At 40.0% G+C, this 24960-nt stretch overlaps 2 protein-coding genes across 7 annotated transcripts in view; one reads left to right on the forward strand and one right to left on the reverse strand.

Moving 5' to 3' along the window:
* dhrsx (dehydrogenase/reductase (SDR family) X-linked) overlaps window positions 1–6200 on the reverse strand; it is a 31538-nt gene extending 25338 nt beyond the window's left edge. Inside the window, exon 1 of the mRNA XM_031792374.1 lies at window positions 5946–6200. The gene's annotated coding sequence lies outside the window, so the exon portion shown is untranslated. The remainder of the gene's footprint in view (window positions 1–5945) is intronic.
* An 835-nt stretch (window positions 6201–7035) lies between these two features.
* Window positions 7036–22929, forward strand: cd99 (CD99 molecule). Of its 6 annotated transcripts, XM_020504529.2 has the most exons (12): window positions 7079–7372; window positions 12997–13026; window positions 13476–13538; window positions 14199–14243; window positions 14465–14521; window positions 15156–15194; window positions 15780–15830; window positions 15979–16074; window positions 17023–17055; window positions 20968–21090; window positions 21300–21353; window positions 21678–22929. In XM_020504529.2, the coding sequence occupies exons 1-12, from the start codon at window positions 7312–7314 to the stop codon at window positions 21704–21706; spliced, it is 681 nt and encodes a 226-aa protein (XP_020360118.1). In that variant the 5' UTR covers window positions 7079–7311; the 3' UTR covers window positions 21707–22929. The 6 variants fall into 6 exon arrangements, with proteins under 6 accessions (XP_020360121.1, XP_020360118.1, XP_031648237.1 ...); XM_020504531.2 differs by lacking the exon at window positions 14199–14243 and having other exon boundaries at window positions 7099–7372; XM_031792376.1 differs by having other exon boundaries at window positions 7104–7372; window positions 13476–14243.
* The last annotated feature ends 2031 nt before the right edge of the window (window positions 22930–24960 follow it).

Below are 24960 nucleotides of genomic sequence, written 5' to 3' on the forward strand. Positions count from 1 at the left end.
TTGCCTAAGGCCCAAGGCGTTGTGGCAACGCCAAGATTTAGGCTTTTGCTCGGTCCAACAAAGTCTTGAGTCAAGCAAACCACCCGGACTGATAGACCCTGTCTTTTTGCCTACTTTGGTGCTGAGATCACACAGGAGTCTATCAGTTTATCCCATCGTTTCCCAAACTAAGGGTCGCGATTTGCCTGATTTGAAAATGGGGTTGCGAGAGAAACTCTAAAATACGTTTTTTAATCATTGCGCATGTTTCATAGAACCAGGGTTACGTCAGTAACCTCTGGTAGCCACTAGATGCAGTTGTAATAAACAGAGTGGTGTCTGCTTTCTTCCTACAGTACAAATGGGGCTCTATCTTATGTGTCTTCTGTTTCCCTCTACAATGCCCACAACCCGAGCAGGACTAATTAGAACAGAGTGGACAAGACCAGGCACCAAATCAGACTGGGGGAAAAAGTACTTTATCAATGATGATGTCCTTTTCTACAAAGAAGGTCATACAAAATAATTGTCTTCTGAACTTCCCAATACCATTCTGATGCATTTCAGTCACTTCAACCCCATGCTTCCTTCAGATTGAAGTCATGTCAAAAGTATAGTCAGACTGATTTGTAATAGACTGTTGATTACATTGGCCGTTGATTACATCACTTTTTTTACATGGTGGGTCGTGAAAACATTTAGATATCAAAATGGGGTCATGGGTCCAAAATGTTTGGGTACCTCTAGTTTATCCCTTTCAGTAGAGACAAAAACCCGCAAACTGTGGCATTCCACCAACTTTTATTTCTGCCTACTGACCTAGTGATGATTGCGGCAGTGGCGTGTATGCATGGACGCATAGTGAAGCGAGGCTAACAAAACATACAAAATAATTTCATGTTCGTCTCTCTGTGTTTCATAAATTTCCTTCAATTCACAAGAGGCTGAATGTATCTCACCGGAGAAAGCATTCGGGCGAATTAAACAGCGTCCCTCTGTCTCAGTATGTGCAGAGTATCTGTCGGATGCTGTAAGGTCAGAAAGAGTATGACGTTGTTGCCGCCCATAGCATTGAATGCAAGGGAAGTCAGCGAGCATTATGCATAGTCACTTTAATTACTCTACCTACATGTACATATTACCACAATTACCTCGACTAACTGGTGCCCCCGCACATTGACTCTGTACCTGTATATAGCCTCGCTATTGTTATTTTACTGCTGCTCTTTAATTATTTGTTACTTAAATGTCTTACTTTTTAAGGTATTTTCTTAAAACTGCATTGTTCGTTAAGGGCTTGTAAGTAAGCATTTCACTGTAAGGTCTATCGTACCTGTTGTATTCGACGCATGTGACAAATAAAATTTGATTTGACTTGATAAAAAAAATATCATAGCCAATCAGCGTTGAGCTAAACTGAGTGAGTATAGCTGTGAATGGTCCTGGTGCACCAAAAAAAAAAGTGTCAAGGGAAGCCAGTTTGGATTTGGCTTCAGGCTAATCACATCACAAGCCAAACATCATTACTGACAGAGAAAACATGAATTGTTGCATCTCGTTATGTTGTTGTCCTCTGGTGGCTAGCTAGTTAGCTAAAATTGTCCCTTTCTTAAATTAGCCAAGGATTATTTCTCCGTACTGGTCAATAATTATAACGGTGATTCTGATCCAACCATAAATTCATATATTGTGCCCCTGGCCTGAGAGAATGGAAGTTCAACATATAGCTAGATGTAGTATGCTAATGTTACCTAGCTGGACTGGCTGTATCGTATCGGAGGATGGTATTGGCATTTCTCTACAAGTGGGGTGAGTCAACATGTTTTTTTCTACTTGACACGCACGCACACACACACACACACACAGAGAGAGAGAGAAATCAATACCATGGATAGCCACATCATATTTAGCTTACGCTGTTTGGACTAAATCACTTTTGGTATCTTTTAGTTGTCACTGTATTAGACTAAGGATAGGTGATTATATGATGTTGAAATGGTGCTGGAATTGTAGAGGCAGCTCCTGTTTTCTTTGCGACTCTCTGTGGTTCTAAAGAAAGTTGTTTTGTGGTCTAAAAATGTTGGAAACATTACCTTGCTTGACCATACTGTAGGTCATGTAGGTTTGTTACATGCAATATGTTTTGGCCTTAGGCCTATATATCACAAGGCATATGAACTAAAAGGCTATAGAGCAAACAATGCAATTATCACAACACAGGTTGTAATATGGCAGTGATTTTACCAATGAACCGCTACTGGATTGTCGTAATGTATTTAAAAGTCCTCAGTATAAATCTTGCTTTTCATCTTACTGTCTTTGGCACGCATTCAATCTAGAAACACAAAAACTGCAGTCTGTATGACATCGCAACAGCCGGGTCCAAATAGCAACGTTTCCTGTACATTTTTTTTGCACCAAAATAAACATGTTTAAAAATGTATTGAGAATATCTTAGTAGCAAGCCATGCAACTAAAATCTACTTTCAAGACAATGTGTTGGTTTGTTGCGTGCTTGGTAGCTGTCTACCATTAGCTAGCTAGCCAGCTCATTAAAACACAAGAACCATGGCCATAGCTACATAAGAGGTCTGGACATCTGTCATTTTTATTTTATTTTAGGAACTCGCTCAAGGTCTTAGTGTTGAGAGTTAGAATATTAAAATACACAAGGTGCAATTTCGAAAATTAGTTGTGCATCATGAGTTGTTGTTACTTGTTACTCACTGACAGTCATTCAATTAGCCATGACCTTCACTCATTTAGCCAATACCAGTAATTGTTTTTGAGTAATTAAATAGTCTAGTCAGCTATCTAAACTTGTAGTAATTATGGCAGAATTCTGACCGGGCACACAGGTTTTATTTAACCTTTATTTAAGTAGACAAGTCAGTTAAGAACAAATTCTTACTTACAATGACGGACCCGAACGTAGCTGGGCCAATTGTGCAACGCCCTATGGGACTCCCAATCACAGCCAGTTGTGATACAGCCTGGAATTGAACCAGGGTCTGTAGTGATGCCTCTAGAACTGAGATGCAGTGTCTTTGACTGCCCGCCACTCGGGAGCATGTGCCCAGGGCCTCTGACGTCCAGGGGGCCCCAACTGATTTTGTTAGTTACTTTCACTCAGATAACATATTAACATGGCATAAGTAATGGCAAAATGTGTAGAATTGCAGGAAATTAGCTGTACAACTGCACAAACTTTTTTTCTGTAAAGCAAAGGTATTTGTTAACCTTTTATTTTTTTAAATACTTTTTTTTTTGCTAAGAGATCCTTCTGTATTAAATTATAGTTTTTAATCCTGGTGCTGAGTTAATGTGAGTTAATGTGTAGGGGCTAATTGTATAGCTAATAGACTATGTATTTGTAGATCGACGGAATGACGCTACAGCAGCGACGGTGATAATGGCTGGGGCCATTTTTGCTTGTTTTTACTGTTCTCCAAATAGCATTTTAGAGTGACTGACTCGCCGGTGTCATAGTGATAGAATGCATCAGATTTTGGTTATTAAACACGGTCCTTGAAAAGTTACAAGACAGCATCACTGGCAGACAGTCTACAGTCAAATCAAGTCAACCCATTGTTGTGTGTTTCGATGATGTTGTTTACACTGTCAGGAAAGTGCACCGTCTTTGTGTTCTGTCAAACAGCAGGGAGCTCATTCCATGAAGGCCCCCTGAGGGATTGACAAACTTCAGGTTTACCTTTACTGGAATTATAGAGCAGTAGTCTAGGCTAGAACAGAGCAGGTGGGTAAGCTCCAACTTTAAAGTGTTATGCAAACACATTTCTCTCTATTTAGAGGTCTCCTCTCCTCTGCATCCCAAATTGCACCCTATTCCCTACATAAAGCTCTAGTCAAAAATAGTGCACTACATAGGGAATAGGGTACCATTTCGGATGTACCCAGTCAGTTCAGACTGCACTATTAAAAATAAAAGGTGCAAGTTGGAACCAAATAAGGTTCTTGAGAGCGAAGCCATAAGAAAACCATTTTAGGGTCTTTGAAGAACCATAAATGAGAAGGTTCTTTGAAAAAAAAAAAAGAAATGGCTCGGCCCTCCAGGACCGTAATTGAATAGCCCTGCTGTATGGTTTTAAGCCTGATCTGCATATTTCCCATGGTGCCTTTCAAGTGATTTTTTTTTGCTAATGACAGAGACGTAGTTGCATTCTTTCATATTAAGTCCTGTGGCCTTCATAAAGTGAGATCCTAAGTGAATATCTTGTCATTAAAATTAAATAGCTTAAACATGCGCTATGCAGAAATGTCACCGCCATTTCCTGGTTGCTAAAATTAGAATAGTTCGCCTAATTTAAGTTTATGTGACAAAACAAGCAAGTATAGTGTAGAGAATCATTATACCATCTAAACAGCTGTGAAATATAGTTTCCATAACCAAAATATTGTATTTACAGCTGTTTGAAGCTGCTGTACAAAACTGAAAGTAATATATGCAAAAAAAGCAACAGTTTGGGGAAGGCCCTTTCCTGTTTCAGCATGACAATGCCCCCGTGCACAAAGCGAGGTCCATACAGAAATGGTTTAATCGAGATCAGTGTGGAAGAACTTGACTGGCCTGCACCGAGCCCTGACCTCAACCCTGTCGAACACCTTTGGGATGAATTAGAATGCCAACTGCGAGCCAGGCCTAATCACCCAACATCAGTGCCCGACCTCCCTAATGCTCTTTTGGCTGAATGGAAGCAAGTCCCTGCAGCAATGTTCCAACATCTAGTGGAAAAGAGTGGAGGCTGTTGGAGCAGAAAAAAGGGGGGGGGAGCAACTCCATATTAATGCCCATGATTTTGGAATGAGATGTTTGACGAGAAGGTGTCCACATACTTCTGGTCCTGTATTGCATGGTTTTGGTTCAACTCTGGTTATTAACACCAACACTGGGGTTCTTTAACACCACTGAGTGTTCATTTAACTCTCATTTAAATGTATGCAGGCTTCCATTTATTTCAAGAAGCTTTTAGAATTCTGAAGAACAGTAGATCCACATCAAGAACCCCATGCTTAAGTAAACTGTTCTTTATCAAGGCAAGAGTTATCCAAGGAACCTTAAAAGCTGAGGAAGAACCATTTATGAACCTTGTTTTTTTTCAGCATGAGTGGGAAGTTCAGACTGAGTGGGATTATTAAATAATATTTTTGATGTATTGTAGAATAGACTACTGGGGGCAGTAGGCCTAAATTGTTATCCAACAATATGAATAGGCTATATGCTGAGTGTCTGCATCAAAAAGCTTTCTCTTTGATTTCAATGCAAATATTTATAGAGATGGTTGGGATTTTGTTATTGCAATACATTAATACATCTAATGTTGGATACACAGGACACGGTATAAGGTCAAAAAAGGACATTACAGGACATTCCGCAGAATTGAAATATTTATAGAATAAAATCAATCCCATCTATCCCCATCACACTTTCCAATTGTGGATGAAGCAAAATCAGAATCAGAACCAGAATTGATTCAATATAATTTCAAATGTTATTGGTGCCTCCTCATGTCTCTATGAATTGTCAACGGTGTTTTTGTTGGATGACCAATAACGGGACATTTGCGAGCGAGGGGGAAAAGGGTGACACAGATGCTTCAAAAACGTGTAGCCAGAACCGCCTTCCCGCCTTCTTTGTCACACGATAGCAGCTTTTCCATTAATATACGTTTTACTGAATTATAAAATATTACTATGAATACCAATAATAATTAAGGGAAACATTTCCCCTGCTTTGCAATAGCCTACCTCATGCTAACACGAATGTGGCGCAACACGTTGGAGATCAAATTGAATAGGGTATTCAGCCTACACGATACAAATAAAAGGAACTGCACATATTGTACTCAACATCACCAATATATACAAACGAATTCCATGTTACCGTTGGTTAAATGATGCACCTTGAGCTCATGGTCAGAGCGGTCAAGACGCGCCTGTGGACTTACCAAAGGGTCACCCTGGCGCGTCTCCGTATAAGCCAAAGTCAGGGTATCGTCTGCTTTTCTCACGACAAGCGTCAGATACCGTGGTCGCAATCCACGTCTCGGCATATATACCATAGTATTACATAAAGAATGAGTAAGATGGCAAAAATAAACAAAGCTACTAAGATCGCCTTGTTAAATGGAGACAAGAAAGACTGCATGTCAGCAGCGAAGAAAACGAGGATGAATAAGCGGGCTCTGTTGCTCCGGCTCTTATGAATGAAATGATGGACACGTTATCTGCACTCTACAGCACCCGAACTAGTCCTCCTTGGAATCTGCATTGATGCGTGCCAACTTGAAGAGTCAGACTCGCTGGCATCCACTGGCCTATACATTTGTCTTTAGAGACCTCAACATTCACTGAAGCAACACAAATATGATTGTAAATCATTATATATAGACAACACTGACCATCCTCAGATGTTGATAAACAGAGACGATTTCAAATGTCATTATTATATTTTTTTAAATAATAAGGCAAACATTATTTCAATATCGTGCTCTGTTATTCGATGTTGGCCATTTTCCTATTATAGACTATGCATTACATCGATTAGGCCATAGCCTACTACACACTATTTTACAAGATGATAGTTTGTAGTATAGCTGCCAATTACATTATTTCTCATGACCATTTTCACAATGGCCAGTTGCCACATTTTCTTTGCTTTTACGCACACCGCACAGTATGGAAAGGCACGTTACAAATTAAAGTGAAAACCATGACATCTCGCTAGATGGCACAATCGCCCCGTTCAAATAGCCAATGTGTTATGGGAGTACCACACATTTGGATATGCTGAGGAGTATTTGGGAAATAATTTAACGTAGGTGTCTGCAGTGTTCTATTTTTTTTACATCATAAACATGAAATTGATGCAAAATAGCTTTTGTGTAGCCTATACGCATATGCTGAGAAAATAATAATTTCCCTTGAATAGAGACAGTTCATATAGGGTTTGAGTCTGGATAATTACATTCATTTTCAATCAATTGATGGTGATAGACACCAAGAGTAATGTCAATTTAGGCGTATGCCCCTCACTTCTCTCAGCTTGTGACCTGATGCGCGGCCAGGGTAACGCCTTTATTTTATGAAGTTACCGCAGCACACCCACCCCCACTGCTCTTTCATTCTGTTGGAAAGTTGACTGCCAATCTGTAACTGGAGAACACTCGAGTGCTAGTAGGCACATTGACACACCCTAAAGTTACCGATTTATTTTGACAAAGAACTCCGAGCAAGGAATTAGTTAAAAGAGCCATATCGATCCAGCATCGGATAATTCAGGAAAACTTTTGTTTTCTTTCCTATTCAGCAGACATGAAATCTTGCTTATGGATTGCGTTGTTTGTAACTCTTGCTATAGGGACGAAAACACAAGGTAAGGTTTTTTTCCCCACCCAGGACACATAACTAACTATTATGAATAGCTATTATGATGATGATAATAATATGATGATAATGATGATCATTGCTATTATTGTTGTTGTTTACTTGTTGTTTTGTTGTTATGTTGATGGTAACGTAGGCCTATTTAAAGTCTTCCTTAGGCCTATCCTTTGGACAAGGTACATACAAGATTGGCCTAGAAGTAGTAGAAATACGTTTATAGATTTAGGCAAGAAAATAGACTGGGAAATTCCATGTCTGTGCCCCCGTATGTGTTAGGGCACGGGCCTGTTGCATGCATTTGTTTCGCACCCCACTCACCCATGCAGTTTTTAGTTGAACAGCTAAGAATAACATGCATTTACCTTAATAAGGATCGGCCCCTTTTTTCCAATTTTTGACTAAAATGTCATACCCAAATCTAACTGCCTGTAGCTCAGGCCCTGAAGCAAGGATATGCATTGTCTTGGTTCCATTTGAAAGGAAACACTTTGAAGTTTGTGGAAATGCGAAAGGAATGTAGGAGAATATAACACATTAGATTTGGTTAAAAAGATAATGCAAAGAAAAAAAACAGTTTTTTTGTACCATCATCTTTGAAATGCAAGAGAAATGCCATAATGTATTATACCAGACCAGGTGCAATTAAGATTTTGGCAACTAGGTGGCAGCAGTGTATGTGCAAAGTTTTAGACTGATCCAATGAACCATTGTATTTCTGTTAAAAATCTTGTATCAAGACTGCCAAAATGTTCCTAATTTGTTTATTAAGAACCTTTTTCAGAGTTAGATCAACACGAATAAGCTTTCTGCCAATATGGTAAGCTTTCTGTCAATTTCTGGGAAATTGTCTTGTTACTTACAACCTCATGCTAATCGTATTAGCCTACGTTAGCTCAACCGTCCCACAGGGGACCTTCTGATCCTGAAGAAGTTTTTAACAGCAAGGCAGTATAACACTTACAAACGTGTAGGCTACTACAACACTTGTGTACTTCTTGTTATAATCCTGGCTCTCAGAAGAGTTCTGACTCATCTTAGTGTGGTAGTATATGACTCAAGGGTGTGTTTAGTCTCCCCTTTATAATCAGGGTAGTGTCTTCGGCTCATAGGGAAGCACATGTGCGTGCAATGCTAACTGGCATGACTGGGCACAACTTTGAAAAACAAGTCTAAGGCACAGGAGAGAGTGTTTTGTTTTCTAGCAGGATTTAATTACTGAAAGGTAAGGGAGGTTTGCAGAACAGTTCCCTGTACTGAATACTAACAACTCTCTCGCTGAAGTTGTTCTTCTTTCAAGACACTTTCAAGCCAAGGCCCGCTCAGCCAACCTTGTTTTTTTTGTAGGCTCTCTGAGCTTGTGTGTCAGTTGAAAAATATCCAGATAAACAGTAGCTCCAACAAACTTAGTTGGCAATACATTTGCTAGTTGATAGTTTTTAATCAGATACTATCAGATACTGTTGCCTCAACCCAATGTTTCAGATCCTCTTTCCCACAATGCAATGTTTGTAAAAAAAATATATAGGTTTTGGATCTTAATTTGATCACCCTGTTGCAGGAAGATTTACATCTGTAGGCCTGTAAGATATTGGACTTTGAAAGACTTTTCAGCCTTATAGCTCCTCTGTGAGTTATACTCAGCACCCAATGAATGTAACATTGAAAATATATTTCCCACCCTGTGAATGGCTGTGTCTCTTGGCTTCCTGTGTGAGGCTGCTCCAGGATTAGCCAGAGTTGACAACAGGCATGCAGCCCCAAACCCCTACCTAGATGGGCACGTTGTCTTCATGATGACACATGTGATGCCTAGATTTAAAAGCCAGACTGAACTGAAGAAAGACTGTTTTCATACTACCCCATCATTGCCTCAAATCAAATCAAATCAAATTTTATTTGTCACATACACATGGTTAGCAGATGTTAATGCGAGTGTAGCGAAATGCTTGTGCTTCTAGTTCCGACAATGCAGTAATAACGAACAAGTAATCTAACTAACAATTCCAAAAAAACTACTGTCTTATACACAGTGTAAGGGGATAAGGAATATGTACATAAGGATATATGAATGAGTGATGGTACAAAGCAGCATAGGCAAGATACAGTAGATGATATCGAGTACAGTATAACATATGAGATGAGTATGTAAACAAAGTGGCATAGTTAAAGTGGCTAGTGATACATGTATTACATAAGGATGCAGTCGATGATATAGAGTACAGTATATACATATGCATATGAGATGAATAATGTAGGGTAAGTAACATTATATAAGGTAGCATTGTTTAAAGTGGCTAGTGATATATTTACATAATTTCCCATCAATTCCCATTATTAAAGTGGCTGGAGTTGAGTCAGTGTCATTGACAGTGTGTTGGCAGCAGCCACTCAATGTTAGTGGTGGCTGTTTAACAGTCTGATGGCCTTGAGATAGAAGCTGTTTTTCAGTCTCTCGGTCCCAGCTTTGATGCACCTGTACTGACCTCGCCTTCTGGATGACAGCGGGGTGAACAGGCAGTGGCTCGGGTGGTTGATGTCCTTGATGATCTTTATGGCCTTCCTGTAGCATCGGGTGGTGTAGGTGTCCTGGAGGGCAGGTAGTTTGCCCCCGGTGATGCGTTGTGCAGACCTCACTACCCTCTGGATAGCCTTACGGTTGAGGGCGGTGCAGTTGCCATACCAGGCGGTGATACACCCCGCCAGGATGCTCTCGATTGTGCATCTGTAGAAGTGTCCAGTACACAGTGAAATAATTAGTACAAGTGGGTTATATTTAGTTAGTTGATACAGTTAATAGCTTGTTGGTCTTTCTTCTGAAAGTACACTGTAAAACCATGAAACATGTGACACGTTTATAACCCAAATGTCAGTGTTTAAATCTTAAACATGAGGCATTTAGATTAGCCAATGAAGCTTATCATCTTAATCAAATGCATTTAGATTGCAAGATTAAACATGATAGTCAGCTTTTTCCAGTTAGTTTGCAACCAGGAGAACGCATATATCTCTTAAGTATTCAGTTTTTAAACACTACTGTTTACTTTCCCACCATCCTGTTTAGAGTGCATTTAGTCATTAGAAAGTGATGTGACTTCCCATGCCTTATTCAGATCAGTGTTAGGAATGTCTGTCACCTTACTGGACAGGACATTTGATTCAAGAAATCTTTTTTAATCGCATGGTATTGTTGTTACTTGGCTGTGTTGAGTTCATTTCTGGTAACTCTCTCAGAGTGAAAAAAGACATGGGAGGGCCCTCATTATCATATTTCCCAGCATGCTTTTGTTGCAGGTTCATTTTTAGAATAGTTTGTTTTAAAATCTATGTTTCCTCATACACATTGACTGATTAATTGATGTTATACTATACAAAGATAAATAACTTAATAAAACAAAAAACTAATCCAATCTGTGAGGGGTTGGATTTATTGCACCCGTTACTGAGATGGTTGTTTTAGTTTAGATGGTTTAGGCCAGTGGTTCGCAGCCTTTTGCAGTTACTGTACCACCAACAGAATTTGCTCTGCCAGAGTACCTCTGATTTATCCCCTCATGAGTATTTTATTAGTAGGCCTATGGTCTCATGAGTATTCTCAAGTACCCCTTGTGGCTAGGCCAAGTAGCCTCGGGGGTCCTAGTACCCCTGGTTGGGAACCACAGGTTCAGGTTGTCTTGTTTATTAAGTCATTCACCATAACAGTCATTCTGTCTGCAGGTTGTGGGTGATACAATTTTCAAGTTCTTGGATATCCTCCCCCTGGCTGGATTCTGATAGGAATTACTAATCGCATCATAAACCAGCGTCCTGTGACTTGCAGGTCTGATGTGGCACATGAACCAAGATTTTCAGACTACAATGTCGAGGCCTTATGAAATGTATACTGAGTGTACAAAACATTAGGAGAACCTTCCTACTATTGAGTTGCACCCCCTTTTGCCCTCAGAACAGACTTAATTTGTTGGGGCATGGACTCTACAACGTCTCGAAAGCATTCTACAGGGATGCTCCCCCATGATGACTCTAATGCTTCCCACAGTTGTGTCAAGTTGGCTGGATGTCCTTTAGGTGGTGGACCATTCTTGATACACACGGGAAACTGTTGAGCGGCAAAAACCCAGCAGTGTTGCAGTTCACCTACTACCATACCCCATTCAAAGGCACCTTAATATTTTGTCTTGCCTATTCAACCTCTGAATGGTGTAACGGATGTGAAACGGCTAGCTTGTTAGCGGTGGTGCGCGCTAAATAGCATTTCAATCGGTGACGTCACTTGCTCTGAGACCTTGAAGTAGTGGTTCCCCTTGCTCTGCAAGGGCCGATGCTTCGTGGGTGACTGTTGTTGATGCGTGCAGAGGGTCCCTGGTTCTCGCCCGGGTATGGGCGAGGGGATGGTCTAAAGTTATACTGTTACAATGGCACACAAACACAATCCATGTCTCAATTGTTTGAAGGCTTAAAAACCTTTTAACCATACTCCTCCCTTTCATCTACACTGATTGAAGTGAATTTAAGAAGTGACATCAATAAGGGATCATATCTTTCACCTGGTCAGTCTATGTCATGGAAAGAGCAGGCGTTCCTAATGTTTATACACTCAATGTATAATATGTGGTCAATAAGGGTTACAGATTAATTTAGGTAGTTACTTGGACTGAACTTATTGCAACAACCATGTCTCTGTCACTAACCAACACAGTAATGGGTTGGCATTGCTAACATTCACTCGAGAGGCATGCTGGGAATATGAAAATACGGCTTTACTCCCTGCAGTGTTAAAGCAACTCCCCCGGTGCTTAGTTTTTAAAACCTAAACGCCTTGTGCTGAATAAACGTGTTCATGTGGTTAAAAAGTGTTTGCAATGAATAAACATGTCCCTGGTGTGGTTACAATCTAAACACTGTGATGTGTTTTCATTTCAATTCTAAATGCCTTTATGCGCGTTAAAGTGTCTCAGAAAAGTGTTAGTTTAGATATGTGTTGAGATCATTAACACAGTGTAAGATCATTTACAGTGTAAGAAGCAACTATCTGACTTTTTTGCTCAGTTTCACTTGCGACCTTATTCTTATACAGTCGAAGGTTCAGACGCAGTAAGCAAATGTATACAAACTGGGAGGCCTCTATTTTAAGTGGGTTGGCTAATTAGGTCATTAGTTAATTAGTTAGTGTGCTAGTTCAGCCTTGGCCTGGTTAATTCCTAAAGGTTTAACTACAGCCAAGGCAGAGTAGAGAAAGTAGAGTGTTCAAGGAGACAGCTCTCCGGTTTCAGCTGCCTATGAGTCATTCAAACCTTCAAACTGTAACTGACTGTAGTCGCAACAGACTGCATGCCAAGCAAGGCCAGTTCCCTCATAACAAAACCTCACCAGGCAACCAATACAGGATGTCCTACCTGCTGTTAAGTAGCACAAACACTGTCACAATATCAAAGTCACGCACATAGCAACTGTTGGTTCCATTGAACTTTTTTAGGACACAGTTGAAATAGATAGTTGAGTTAGTTGAGTAGAAAGTGGTGCTAACTAAGATGCGTAGACAGCCAGTGTTGTGGGTGTGTTGGCGTTGTCTTGGAAATTGTGGCTGACCAATAGTATTTCATCTTTGTCCCATAGAGTTGGATCTTGCTGATGCCTTAGATTTTGGTAAGTTTCTTGGTCTTTCACATTATTTTTTCATGTCTGTTGATAGGTAAGCCAACTGTAGATGTAGTTCATATTGATGAAACAGGTGTAATGGGTGTTCCTCACCGTGTTCAGGTGGTATGTCTTCCTCCTCTGCCTATCTGTAAGCACTGCTCACAGCGCTGTCTGCCTCTGATCCAGTTGAATGCATTTTGCATAATGCAAATTGGTTAGTTATTACTGAACAGGATTTCAGGTCCAAATATAACGTAGGCCTTCTGAAAATCTTTTATATGCGATTAGAAATGACAATTATAATTCTTAATACTCATAACACATGATGATCCTGTTATTATAGTACAGATGTTTGTTTTGTTAACATTTCCAGCCTTATAGATTTATATAGATTTATAGATAGAATGTGATTAATGATTTTATGAAAGGCAAAAAAAAACTCTCTCTTTGTTTAGATGACCCTAAGGCAACTGCTATTCCAAAACAGCCAAAGAAACCTGCAAAGGATCCCAGTCCAGGTAGGGAAACCTATCACATAATATAACACTGACTGTGGGATGAAACAAACTCTGGAAGTCAACAAGAAGTCACTAGCGAGGGAAGATAGATATCTCATTAGTCACAACTCCTATGACTCAACATGAACCACATCAATAACCACTTTGAAGGAACAGAATATGAGCACAGCATGTGACTGCAGGGTGGCCCAGCCCCCAAAGGGGACTCTTATGCAAGGATCAACCCTATGCAAGGATTTCCTTTTGTGTTGTCACACTTCTTCAAATACCCCTCTACATGACCAGATTCTTCTGTGTTGACAGTATTATAATCATGCTATAAGCATAAATAAATGCCATATATTTATTTTTCACTGTTGTGCTTTAAGGGTTCATCCAGTTTGCAATTTGGGTGATAGATTTATAACTGCATCAAATTGTATAGTTATACTGTTGTAGTATTCAGTTATATTCAACCAGTAATAACTGGCTAAATGAAACACCCATCCCTTTCAGCAAATCGCAGCCTGGATCGCCTGCTTTTATTATTCTATATTTCTAATAAGTTTTCCTTTCCTGGCTTTAAAATGGTTCAACTCGAGGGTGAAAATCATGGGAATTACGGTTTAAAGTTGACGCTTTTGAAATCCATCTTCCTTGATTCACCTTTCCTCTTCTTAGAGCCTGATAAACCAGCTGGGATCCCTCCTAAAGAAGGTGGAACTAGTAAGGCATCTATGGCCGACAAATGTCAAATGAATGGATAGCTCACATGTATTTCAGCTAAGATTCTCTTTCTGTACTCAGATGATTTAGATTTCATGGATACGTCAATGTGTTTATTTAATGTGTTCTTAACTAAATATGTTCTCCAATCATTTGTCCAATCATTTTCCCAATGTGGAATACAATGCTCTTATAGTTGATATACTTGATGCCCTTTCCAGATCCCAAACCTGCCCCTCCACCTCCCGCACCTGTAGATCCCAAAAAACCAGCTGATGGTAAGTAAATGAACTCAACTAGCTGAAGTGACACCCATCACTTGTAATTACAGTATCCATCCTATTTGATCAGGATTCTAGCTATCAGATTATTGAACACAGGAAGACTTTCTGATCAGTGCATAAAATTAACATCCACTAAATGCGGGTAGATTTAGGTATTGGCAGGTAGGAATGTCTATTTCACCTGCCACAGTGTTCAATTTGCAGGTCTCTACAGAGCGAGCATTACATTTGTGAATAAAATAGTCAAATGTACAAGTGGCAATTTATTGCAGAAAAATGATGCAGTAGCTGTTGCAGTAGTATTTCTGCTGTTTTGTTTCATAGCTGCTAATCGCACAATAAAATATGAATCCTATATCCCAATATACCACATTACTTCTTACTAATACATTTCTTGTTTTAGAAACATTACAAAGCATGGTCATCCATTTTATTATTAAAAAAAAAATGTTTTTGCTGGTAAAAAATCTGAGTGGCGAGTACCACAGTGGCTGCAGACCAAACAGTTAATTTTAGGCCCTGGTTCTGATTCCTAAAGCAAACCTAGTATTGACCTCAAGATGGGAGATGTCATCCATTGTAAATGATACAATCATAGAATGTTTTCTGTTCTATTTTCTCTTCATAGATGGGATGGATTTTGACCTGTCTGATGCCTTGGGTCCAGGTAAAGCCAGAGTTATTGTTAGGTTCTCAGTCTAGGGAAGAAGTCTTTCTATTTGGTGCAGGTCTATATTGGAGATTCTCTCTTTGTCCCTCCCTCCCTGTTTATTTAACCCAATCAAAACAAACAAACAATTAATCAATCATTCAATCAAGCAATCAACCGGGCTTGTGATGAATCATACCCACTGCTATCTATGATTAAGCTTTTCTTCAGCAGCCTTTACATACCCAGCAATCACCTTTTGTCTTGAGACGTCTTGAGATGTCTTGAGACATGGGGATATAGCTGCGTATGTAAAGGAGATTCCCCCTGCTTTGCGTCCAGTGACTCTCACACTCTCACCTCTCCTGATAAGAAGCTGGGCCTCTTGAGCCTTCAAAACCTGCTAAACCACACTGTCACGTTCACTTAAGAGCTTAAGTGATTGTAGGTGCTGATGTTTTCACATCTAATGTCGGAGGAAATGGTATGAGGGACTAGTGGCATGCTTCCCAGTGTGAAAACATATTATAATGTTATTATAACGTGTTATAATGTAATATAACCTCCGACTCTTCCTTGTTCTGTAATGTCTACCATCCATAGATCCCGTACCGGGTAAACCAGCAGTTGTTCCACCTAAAGATGGAGGCACCGGTACTAAGCATTGGATATATTCCTTAATTTCCTCTGTTTGATGATCACATACTATGTGTGTGCTACTGTGTATTGTTATTATGGACTCCCAGGAGAACAATGCTAAGTGTTACTGACTCACTGTTGCTACACTGTTTTCATCTGGAAGGTGGCGGGTCCTTCGGAGACAATGACCTGTTTGATGTGAGCGACAACGGTGGCTACAAGCCTGATCCCGGCAAGGGAGGTGGAGGAGGAGGAGGAGGTAGGACATTTAGGGCTTTTATTATTGAATTTCTGTTCTGAAATCAGTTTAGAAGCAGTGTCACAGGCCAGACAAAGGGTGCTGTTCAAATAAATGAGTTCATGGGTTTGACTTCCAACAGTAGGCCTGCAAACTGTTGAGGGAGAGTAGTTTCTACTCAGACTAAGGTACGTCAAAATACACACAATAGAGTATGTCGGGGAGGCTGGGGACCTGACAGAAATGGTCCATTGTTGCCATATTAAAATGAATTGCAGTGCTAAATTCACTGTGGACTAAAACAGAACCGTTCTGTCTTAAAACTATATACGCATTCCCTTTCTCTTTTTCCTCTTAGTCACTTAGAATGGAAGTAATTACTTGTTCTTTACAAAAGAGAGAACAAAAAGCTGAAATAGGGAAGAGAAAAACCCCTCATGGTTACCAAGGTAATTAGTGCCATATGCCTGTTAGTCTGATGCTATCCTGCAGGATACTGTGGAGAGTCCAGAGGAGCTGGAAACAAACTGGAATGAACTGTCATTAAAGTCGGCGTAAGGGGAAGATTTCAGCCCTCACAGTTAATGACTAGAGCCCCTTTGGAAGAGAGCTTCAGAAAGCTAAAGACGACATGTTGAAAGGAATCTGGAAATATTTGACCAACTCTATGGAAGTCTTTACACAATAAATCTCTGAAGTCTTCATGAACATTTATTTGCACATACATGTAAATAGCACACACAAGCCTATCTAGCTACTTCTATGTACAGTATGTCTAGAAGTATATACTACAGATTCTACGAGGGAGTAGAAGTGCATCTCACTTCGCTCTGTTTAAAAAAAAAAAAAAATATATATATATATATATATATATATAGCACGTGCCGCTGATCCAGCCCCCTCAGATCACAATGGTACGCCATGTATAGGATTTATGCTTACTTTCTCGCTCTCTTTTTCCGTCTTCAGGAGGAGGTAATGCTCCTGCAGATCAACCTCAAGGTAAAACAATCAATCCATTTATTTCTACAATAAATAATGTTAATTATCAAGCGTCTCAGAGGAGGAATTATATGGTGTGCCGTTTGTCAAGTTGAACGGCTATTTCTCAGGCTATTTCGCACCAGATTTAGGTGGAATCTTTAGAGTCTGTATTCGCCCACTGTACCCACACCCAGTCCTTTCATTTAATTCTTACCACTCATCTTTACCATGGTGTCAAAGGCCTGCACTATGAAGAATCTCAGTGACAATTAATTCTTCCCACACCTCTCGAGGGACTAAGCTCCGTGCTTTTATAGTCATATCCGTTTCCTGTCTCACAGGAAGTTGGCTGATTGTTTCCCTGGTTTTATTGTGTGCTCCTCACGGTCGGATTATGTTGCTCTATAGTCCCTGTTTCAATCCAAACACAGCACAGATATTGAAAATGAATAATAAAACAAGTGAAAGGGCTGCGCTGAGCGGATGAGGTCTATCAAACTAAATGTGTTGAAAAATGCTTAGAAGATTCCCTGATCAAATAGTGCAAGTGGATGCTTGACGATGGCAATTTTTTCCTAAGTAGCAAGAAATATAGTTTAACTTCTGGGTAAATAAGTACAGTAAGCTTTATGGGAACATTGTGAACTATTGGTTTGGGATGCGAAGGGGAATTAACTCTGATTGGCTTGATTGGGTGCACGCTATTGGCCATAGCCTAAAACCCAGGTACGATTCTGTGTCGTTGCAGATCTAGACCTACTGTGGGGCCAATTCCTGAAGATGCTAGATGCTAACATGCCAGAGGGCGTCCATGTTTGGATATCCAACATAAAGCAAGCAGTGTTGCCTCTGTTAGAGAAGGCCATGGAGCTTTTGGATGTGGGCCAATGAATGAGCCTCCAGTGACTTTCAGGAATCAGGAAATCATCTATCCACCTATGTTCTGATTGGTGCTCAGCTATGAGGGAGTGTTCTGATTAGTTGTTTACATGGTCTTAAAGGTTTGAAGTGCTTTAAAACACCTCTCAGGGCTGATCTTACAAAGCAATGGTTTGTACACTTAGACAAAATGGTTCCAAAAGGTTTATTCGGCTGTCCCTATAGGATAACCCCTTTGGGTTCCATGTAGAACTCTCTTTGGTTCTACCTGGAACCAAACAGGATTCTCCTAATGGACAGCCGAATAACTCTTTTAGGTTCTAGAGAGATCTTTTTTTTTCTGAGTGTAGGCTCCAGTTTTCACTGGGTTAAAGCTAGGGTTAATACAAAGTTCAGAGGTTTTATCCCTAAAGGAGTGGGTGTGCTCTCAATCCCCTATTTGACACCCCACCCTTCTCTTTACTTTCTGAAGTCACAGTCTCTGAATCATCCCTGTGTGTTGAGCTTATGGGATTCTGTTTTGTAAAATGTTACAGCTATAAGCCTAAAGATAATGATATTATTGCCCCCCCCCCCGTTTTCCACGGTTAGTGTGGTTTTTGAGGCATTCTTATGCATTGCATGTAGTTGTTTCATATGTGTGTTCCTTCTTGTGTGATGAGTCTTTCCAGATGACATGTCAATTAATGCAAAACAATAATGAAGATATAAAAAAAGCTATGTTTACAATTTTTGGACAATTATGGGTCATTGTCTCGGAAGGTCTTTGTTGAAATGTTTTTCCTGTGTCGCACCCTGTCATAACATGCCCATCATTACTATACCCTAAGCCTGTTACTTACTAAGGCTTTTGCAGCCTAGCCCTAACAGCCCCACACAGAGGCCTAGTCAGCACACATTCCTAGCGTAGCCAAACTTCACAGCACTCGGTTGAAAGATCCAACACTTTTTCTGCGCTAATGTGTTCTCTCAGATTCCAATATTGACAACATGAATGACTTATTCTGAAACACTGAAGGATATATTTGTTCAGCCAGAAGAGGTTATACAATCTTGTGCGTTTACAAATGATTTATGTCTCATGGTGAATGTTCCTGTAAGGTTGACGGATGTCTTTTTCATTGGGGTAATGTTTCTTTGGCCACTTGCATTCAAATACAAAATATTGTTTCCATTACAACGTGTCTTACCATGTTAGAAGTGCTACCTCTTTTTCTTGTGTGTGTGTTACAGCAGAGAGGTTAGCTATCAACACATTGCTATTGTCGTCTCTTTGTCTGTATTGTATCCCTTCAGATGTTAATAAAGCCTGCTGAACGGTGTTCTGATTTATGGTGTTCTGGTTTAACACATAGCGTGGTTTCTGTTGATGGAATCCATGCACCCGGCTCTTGAAGAATATAGCTTGCATGTGGGACTGTGAGTGAAGGTTATTGGACTGAACTGTACGATTGTAGCCACAGGCGGTAGGTTGCATTCTCCAGCAGTAAGTCACCGTTTGTTGGGGTGTTACCCTGGGCACCGCCCTGTTTCAATGCTTGATACACTATTACTCACAGTGGTTCTCTATGGGATAAACCAGTTTTTACTTGTATGTAAGGTTTATTCGTCAAAAGTTCAAGTGTTTGTTCACTTTAATCCCATTGTGTATTTCTTTCTTTGTTACTTTCTGTGTCATTGGAGTTGGGTTTGTGTTATGTCCTTCACTGTATCACTGGGTTGTGGCTTTCTCTGAGGTTTCATATTTTTTTTGTCAAGATAGTTTTTGATAGTTTTAAGATGTTTTTGAAGAGAAACTCTGGAATATTTGTGTTTCAGCCCCAATAGTGTTCTGTTGTTGCGCTATTTTCTACCCAGAAATACTTTGCCAGCACATTACAACTAGATGCCGTCATAAAAGGGCTCTCGACCACCACCTTGTGGAATTATGGTATAGCTCCAAAATGTTTTCCATTGGTGTGCAACTAGACTAGAGCCTTATGTTTTGGGGAAAAAAAGGCACGTTATGCAACATGAATAATAGCCTCACTCACTCACTCACTCTTTCTGTAATAGACTTTAACCGTCCTGTTTCCTGTTAATGAATTCTGTGTTCCCGGTCCAAAATTACAGCTGATTATAAATCCATAATAATACATATATTATCACCTAATGTTGTGTTAGATCTTTTTATCAACTTAAGTTATTGTGAACATTACAAGTTTTGAACTTCTATTTGCTAATAATGGCCTGTAGGCCTCATTGACCTGAGCTCATACAACTCGTTTTTTGAGTAAAGAAAGCATAATGTATGGATTATTTACAGATGAATTATGGATGAATACTCAGATGAAACATATTGTTCTATTTATCACAGACTAATTTGTGTCAAAGTTTAACAAGGACTCTCTCCTCCTCACCAGTGTCATGATAAAAGATATGATCAAGAGCCTCACATACAGTTATCGTTTGGTCATTGTGCTGCCATGGAATGAATTGTGAGCAAGGCCCCCAAAAAGCTTAATATACCTGAGCTGCGAGAAAAGTTTTTTAGATTATTGAAACAGTGTTGCAATTGTTTGTGAGAATGCCAACAGGTGTGGTTCCTGTTGGGGAAAGGTTCCTGTGGGGTTTGCCATGGAAGCCAAGAATGGGAGTGAGGTGTGTGTGTGTGAGTGTGTGTGCGCTCAAACACACATGCATATGGGGGTCTGGGAGAGGAAGTGTGTCCATCTGATGAATGGGCATGTGCCTGAACTCAATTTTATACACTAATTGTAGTCTCACCCATTCATTTCTAATGACCGGTAATTTTTGACCAGGAACACCACAGCTGTACAAAGGTGAAATAAAACATCAAAAGTCATCTAAATGTATTGTGTGTATTCAGGTGCCCTGTGTGGACAAAGTCATGGAACCTTATTACAATCAGATTAAATGAACTACAATTTTCAGAGATAAAATCGGTCAAATTCGACCGGAAAAAAGCAGGAGGGTTAACAAGAATCAATCAGAGAGTAAACAACCTTATCAACTAAACAACAACGACAATGGATCTTTTTTGTTGTGTAGATGTAGAAGCTGGATCTGGTCAGATCGCTGGCGTAGTGAGTGCAATAGGAGTGGCCCTCCTTGGTGCTGCCTCCAGCTACTTTGCCTACCAGAAGAAGAAACTGTGTTTCAAGATTCAGGGAGGTGAGTGAATGGGATTGGGATACGTACAGTACGGTATGTGTAGTAGTGGATAGAAGGTTGCCCTGGCTGTCGATCCCTGTATGGCATCTAATACAAGTCTACAACCATGTCTCACGGCGAGATACAAGGGTCTAGAGGTCCCACTATAAAGTTGTCTGTGGCACATAACATGTTCTTCCATGTAAATGCTTATGTATTTCTCCATTCAGGTGTAGACCCAGAAAGTGGAAAGAACACACGTGGAGCTCGGTCTGATCCCCAATGTAAGCACTAGCTATTACACGACCTCACTAGTGTCTCTCTCTCTCTCCCTTCTCCTACAATATACTACCCACTACTCCAATATACTACCTTACACTATCTACTACCTTCCTAAATACTCCCTACCTACTATCTCCATCTAGGGTGGGTCTGGCTACTCCTCTGTTTCTTTACTTCTCTCTGCCCTTCTTTTCTTTCCTACAGATTAGGGCAAAGGAGCCCTCGCAAAAAGGTCTGCTGAGAAGGGTTTTAACTTCTTCTAAAATCCAATGTATTGTTTTTTTTTGTTAACATAACCATTATTTCTGTGCTTCCTCTGATTCCAGCGATGAGCAACTTGCTCAGGTCATTCTAACTTCGATCAGGTCATCATAGAGGAACCTCACCTTTAGCAAAGAAACACCTTCTTCCATCAGCCGGTATCAACTGTCTGCTGGAGACGTCAGTGGGCAAAAAAACACAATCAAATCTCTATATATTTTTTTCATTTGTCTTTCATTTGTAATTTAACTTTGGGAGAATGTTAGTTATATGTTTTCTTTTTGTGTGTGTGCCTTATCTAGCTGTGTAAAGACACTTAGATAGATATACAACTTGAATACATGTTTTTTGAATTGAAGATCTGTCAATCATTTTCATTGTATATTGTACAGTACCAAACAATTGTCTTTCGACTTGCTGACTTTTCATCACTTTTCATTTCATTTTCATTTTATACTTTAGTAGGCCTAGCTAGTATCCACAACTACATTTTTTACATTTGACTGTGTTTACATTCCACATAGCTTTCCTATTTGTTTGACTTGAATTGTCTCCACATATATTCAATTCTGATTGGCAGTAGGGTCTCTCTTTTCATCAAATAACAGCTCTTGTTTTTAAATATAATCCTTTACCAAAGGATTTAGAAATGTTTGAATAGATTAAGGTATGATGAAAAAAAAAAGTGCCTTAGAGAAAGAGATTCTTTTGTTGGATATGAAAAGAGTGTGTAGGGTACTATTTGGGATGAGGATTGGTTTCAGGCTGAACTTTTAGCTGCGTCGTGTTTTGTCTTCTAAGTTAATTGTTTGGGGTGCAAGCCACTCGTTAGTGTTTATGTGAGGAAAGATAAATGCACATATACTGAGAAGTGGTTATTGTATGTTGTAAGTTATACTTGTTTAGGATTGTTATGAACGATTGCTTGATTTCTGATGCAATACAGATAAGAATAGAAATCGATACCTGGGGTTGATACCAAACTGGTAAACTAGAATGTTCTACCGTGTCACTTGTGCTGTAAATGCTAATGAAGAATGCATATAAAAGCTCTGCTGATTTTTTGCTGTGTGATATCTGCCATTTTTGTTCTCTAACTTTCAGCACATGTAATTAAAACCTTTTTAAGTAACTGTAACTGAAGAAGTGTTACTGCTTATTCTCTACCAATACAGGAAATCATTTGTTGACTTAGTTGATTGTAGTAAGTTAGTTTTGTGTGTTTTGAAGGAAGCTTGATTCCATCTCTGAAAGACAATGGAGGGCTGTCGAAAATGTACCTTATTGTTATCAATAAAGTTAACTTTTTACAATTGATTGGTATTTTTTAAATTTAATGTTGTTTTCCATCAGGTTTCAACGTCAGTGTTGTTGTCCATAGTATCATTAATTTGTATATCATGAAGATTGACCAATGGTTCTACAGTGAATTGAATACACCTGCACATAGTACTATGCACTTAGTTCCAGGGGTTGGACTACTGCAGACTCTAGAGTACCGTTGTTGAAGGTCCTGCTTAAACCCTGCAGGTTTTCATTTTAGTCAAATGACCAGTGACACATGACCGAGAACTCAAATAGACTCACTCTGATTGGCTCTTGCTCTAAAAACATCAGATGTATTTGTGTAGCTACCAGCTTGAGGTTATACTCCCTGGCTTTAGATAAACTCTCATAGTACATTTACAAATATTGAAATGGCTGTGTAAAAAAAAAATGGATGACTTTATACTGATCATTCTGTATCTATTGTTTGTGGGACAGTAACTACTGCTGGACTCGCTGGACTGTCGGATTACAGTATCATCAACATATTGGAGTTTCATTTGTGGGGAAATCAGTGCATTTTCTGCCAAGTCCTCTCTGCCAGTGGGGTGGGACCTGATTGATCACTTTGACACTTTTATTACCATTTATCACTTTTACCTCTGCCTCAAGTTGTCCATTCATTTAGAGGAGTCGCTGTCACACACCATGCCAGGTAAGTTCTCATCATTATATCATAACCATTTTAATATAACCTGTCAGTGTCAAGTTGATTGACATCACTCTCTAATTTAATGCAAGAGGAAAAAAGGAAGTGCTTGACTCTCGGTAAAAGAACTTGAGAAATGAACTACTTTTAACTCTTAAAGAACATAATGCTGATGGCACTGTGAAACTCCCCTGCTGGGTGTTAGTCATCTATTTCTATAAACAACACCTCCCACTCTTCCTTCCTGTGCCACCAGCGAACCAGGCCTTTGTCTTCCTGTGCCACCAGCAAACCAGGCCTTTGTCTTCCTGGCCACCACAGACTGCTACTGCATGGGGGCTCTGGTGGTAGGACAGTGTTTACGACAACACCGGACCACACGCCAGACTGTTGTGATGCTCTCCACTAATATCTCTAGCCAGGCACGGTGAGAGAAGTCCCTGCATCTCGGACAGAAATATAATATGATATCGCTGAATCATTGGAGAGTGATGCATGACCTATTCGAATTGGAATGGAAGTTATACTCTGTGTCTGTGACAGAGGTCCTTGAAAAATCTGACAAATGCAGTATGTTGTCTCTAATCGGTTAAGGGAGTATTAGATTCACTGGATGGAGTCTTTTGCAATCCTGAGTGCACTGCGGACCTAGTGTATTTTTTGTGTTTTGAAGTCATGTAAAATCTGATTGTAGTTGTAGGAAATCTTGTGTTCTCTCCCCATAGGGCTGCCCTGGGCCATGTGTTTGACCAAGTCCTGGTAGTGGACGTGCTGGACAGTGGAGACCAAGCACATCTATCTTGGCTGGGACAATCAGAACTGGGGGGTCACTTTCACCAAGCTCCACTGTTGGACCCTCACCCAATACAGCAAATGTGTGTTCCTGGATGCAGACACACTCGTGAGTGTACGGAAATCTCCCAAGACACCACTTGTCTCTAATATAAACACCCACTCAATCATCAATTTGTTTTAAAGCCAAGGAACCAATCTTACAATGGCAAAGCTTGATCTTTAACAGCAAATACATTTTAATGATTGATTTAAAGTAGTAGTCCAACTGCATAGTTGGACTTCAAGGTACATCCTATAAAGAATGTGTCTTTTCCCATGTCTGTGGTTCTTACGCAAAAGTACCAGAGAGAGAGTCGAGAGTCCAGTACTCTTGTCCCCCCTCTCTTCTCCTCTCTACACACCTCTACCAACGTACCTTAGGTGGTTCTCAACAGTACACACTCTCTTTCACAGAGCCAGGGGAGAGAAGAAGAGAAGGCAAAGGGGAAATAAAAAGGGAAGAGAAGAAGAGAAGCCAAAGGGAAGAGAAGAAGAGAAGCCAAAGGGAAGAGAAGAAGAAAAGCCAAACGGGAGAGAAG

The sequence above is a fragment of the Oncorhynchus kisutch genome, linkage group LG16 (assembly GCF_002021735.2).
Source record: "Oncorhynchus kisutch isolate 150728-3 linkage group LG16, Okis_V2, whole genome shotgun sequence".
NCBI lineage: Eukaryota > Metazoa > Chordata > Actinopteri > Salmoniformes > Salmonidae > Oncorhynchus > Oncorhynchus kisutch.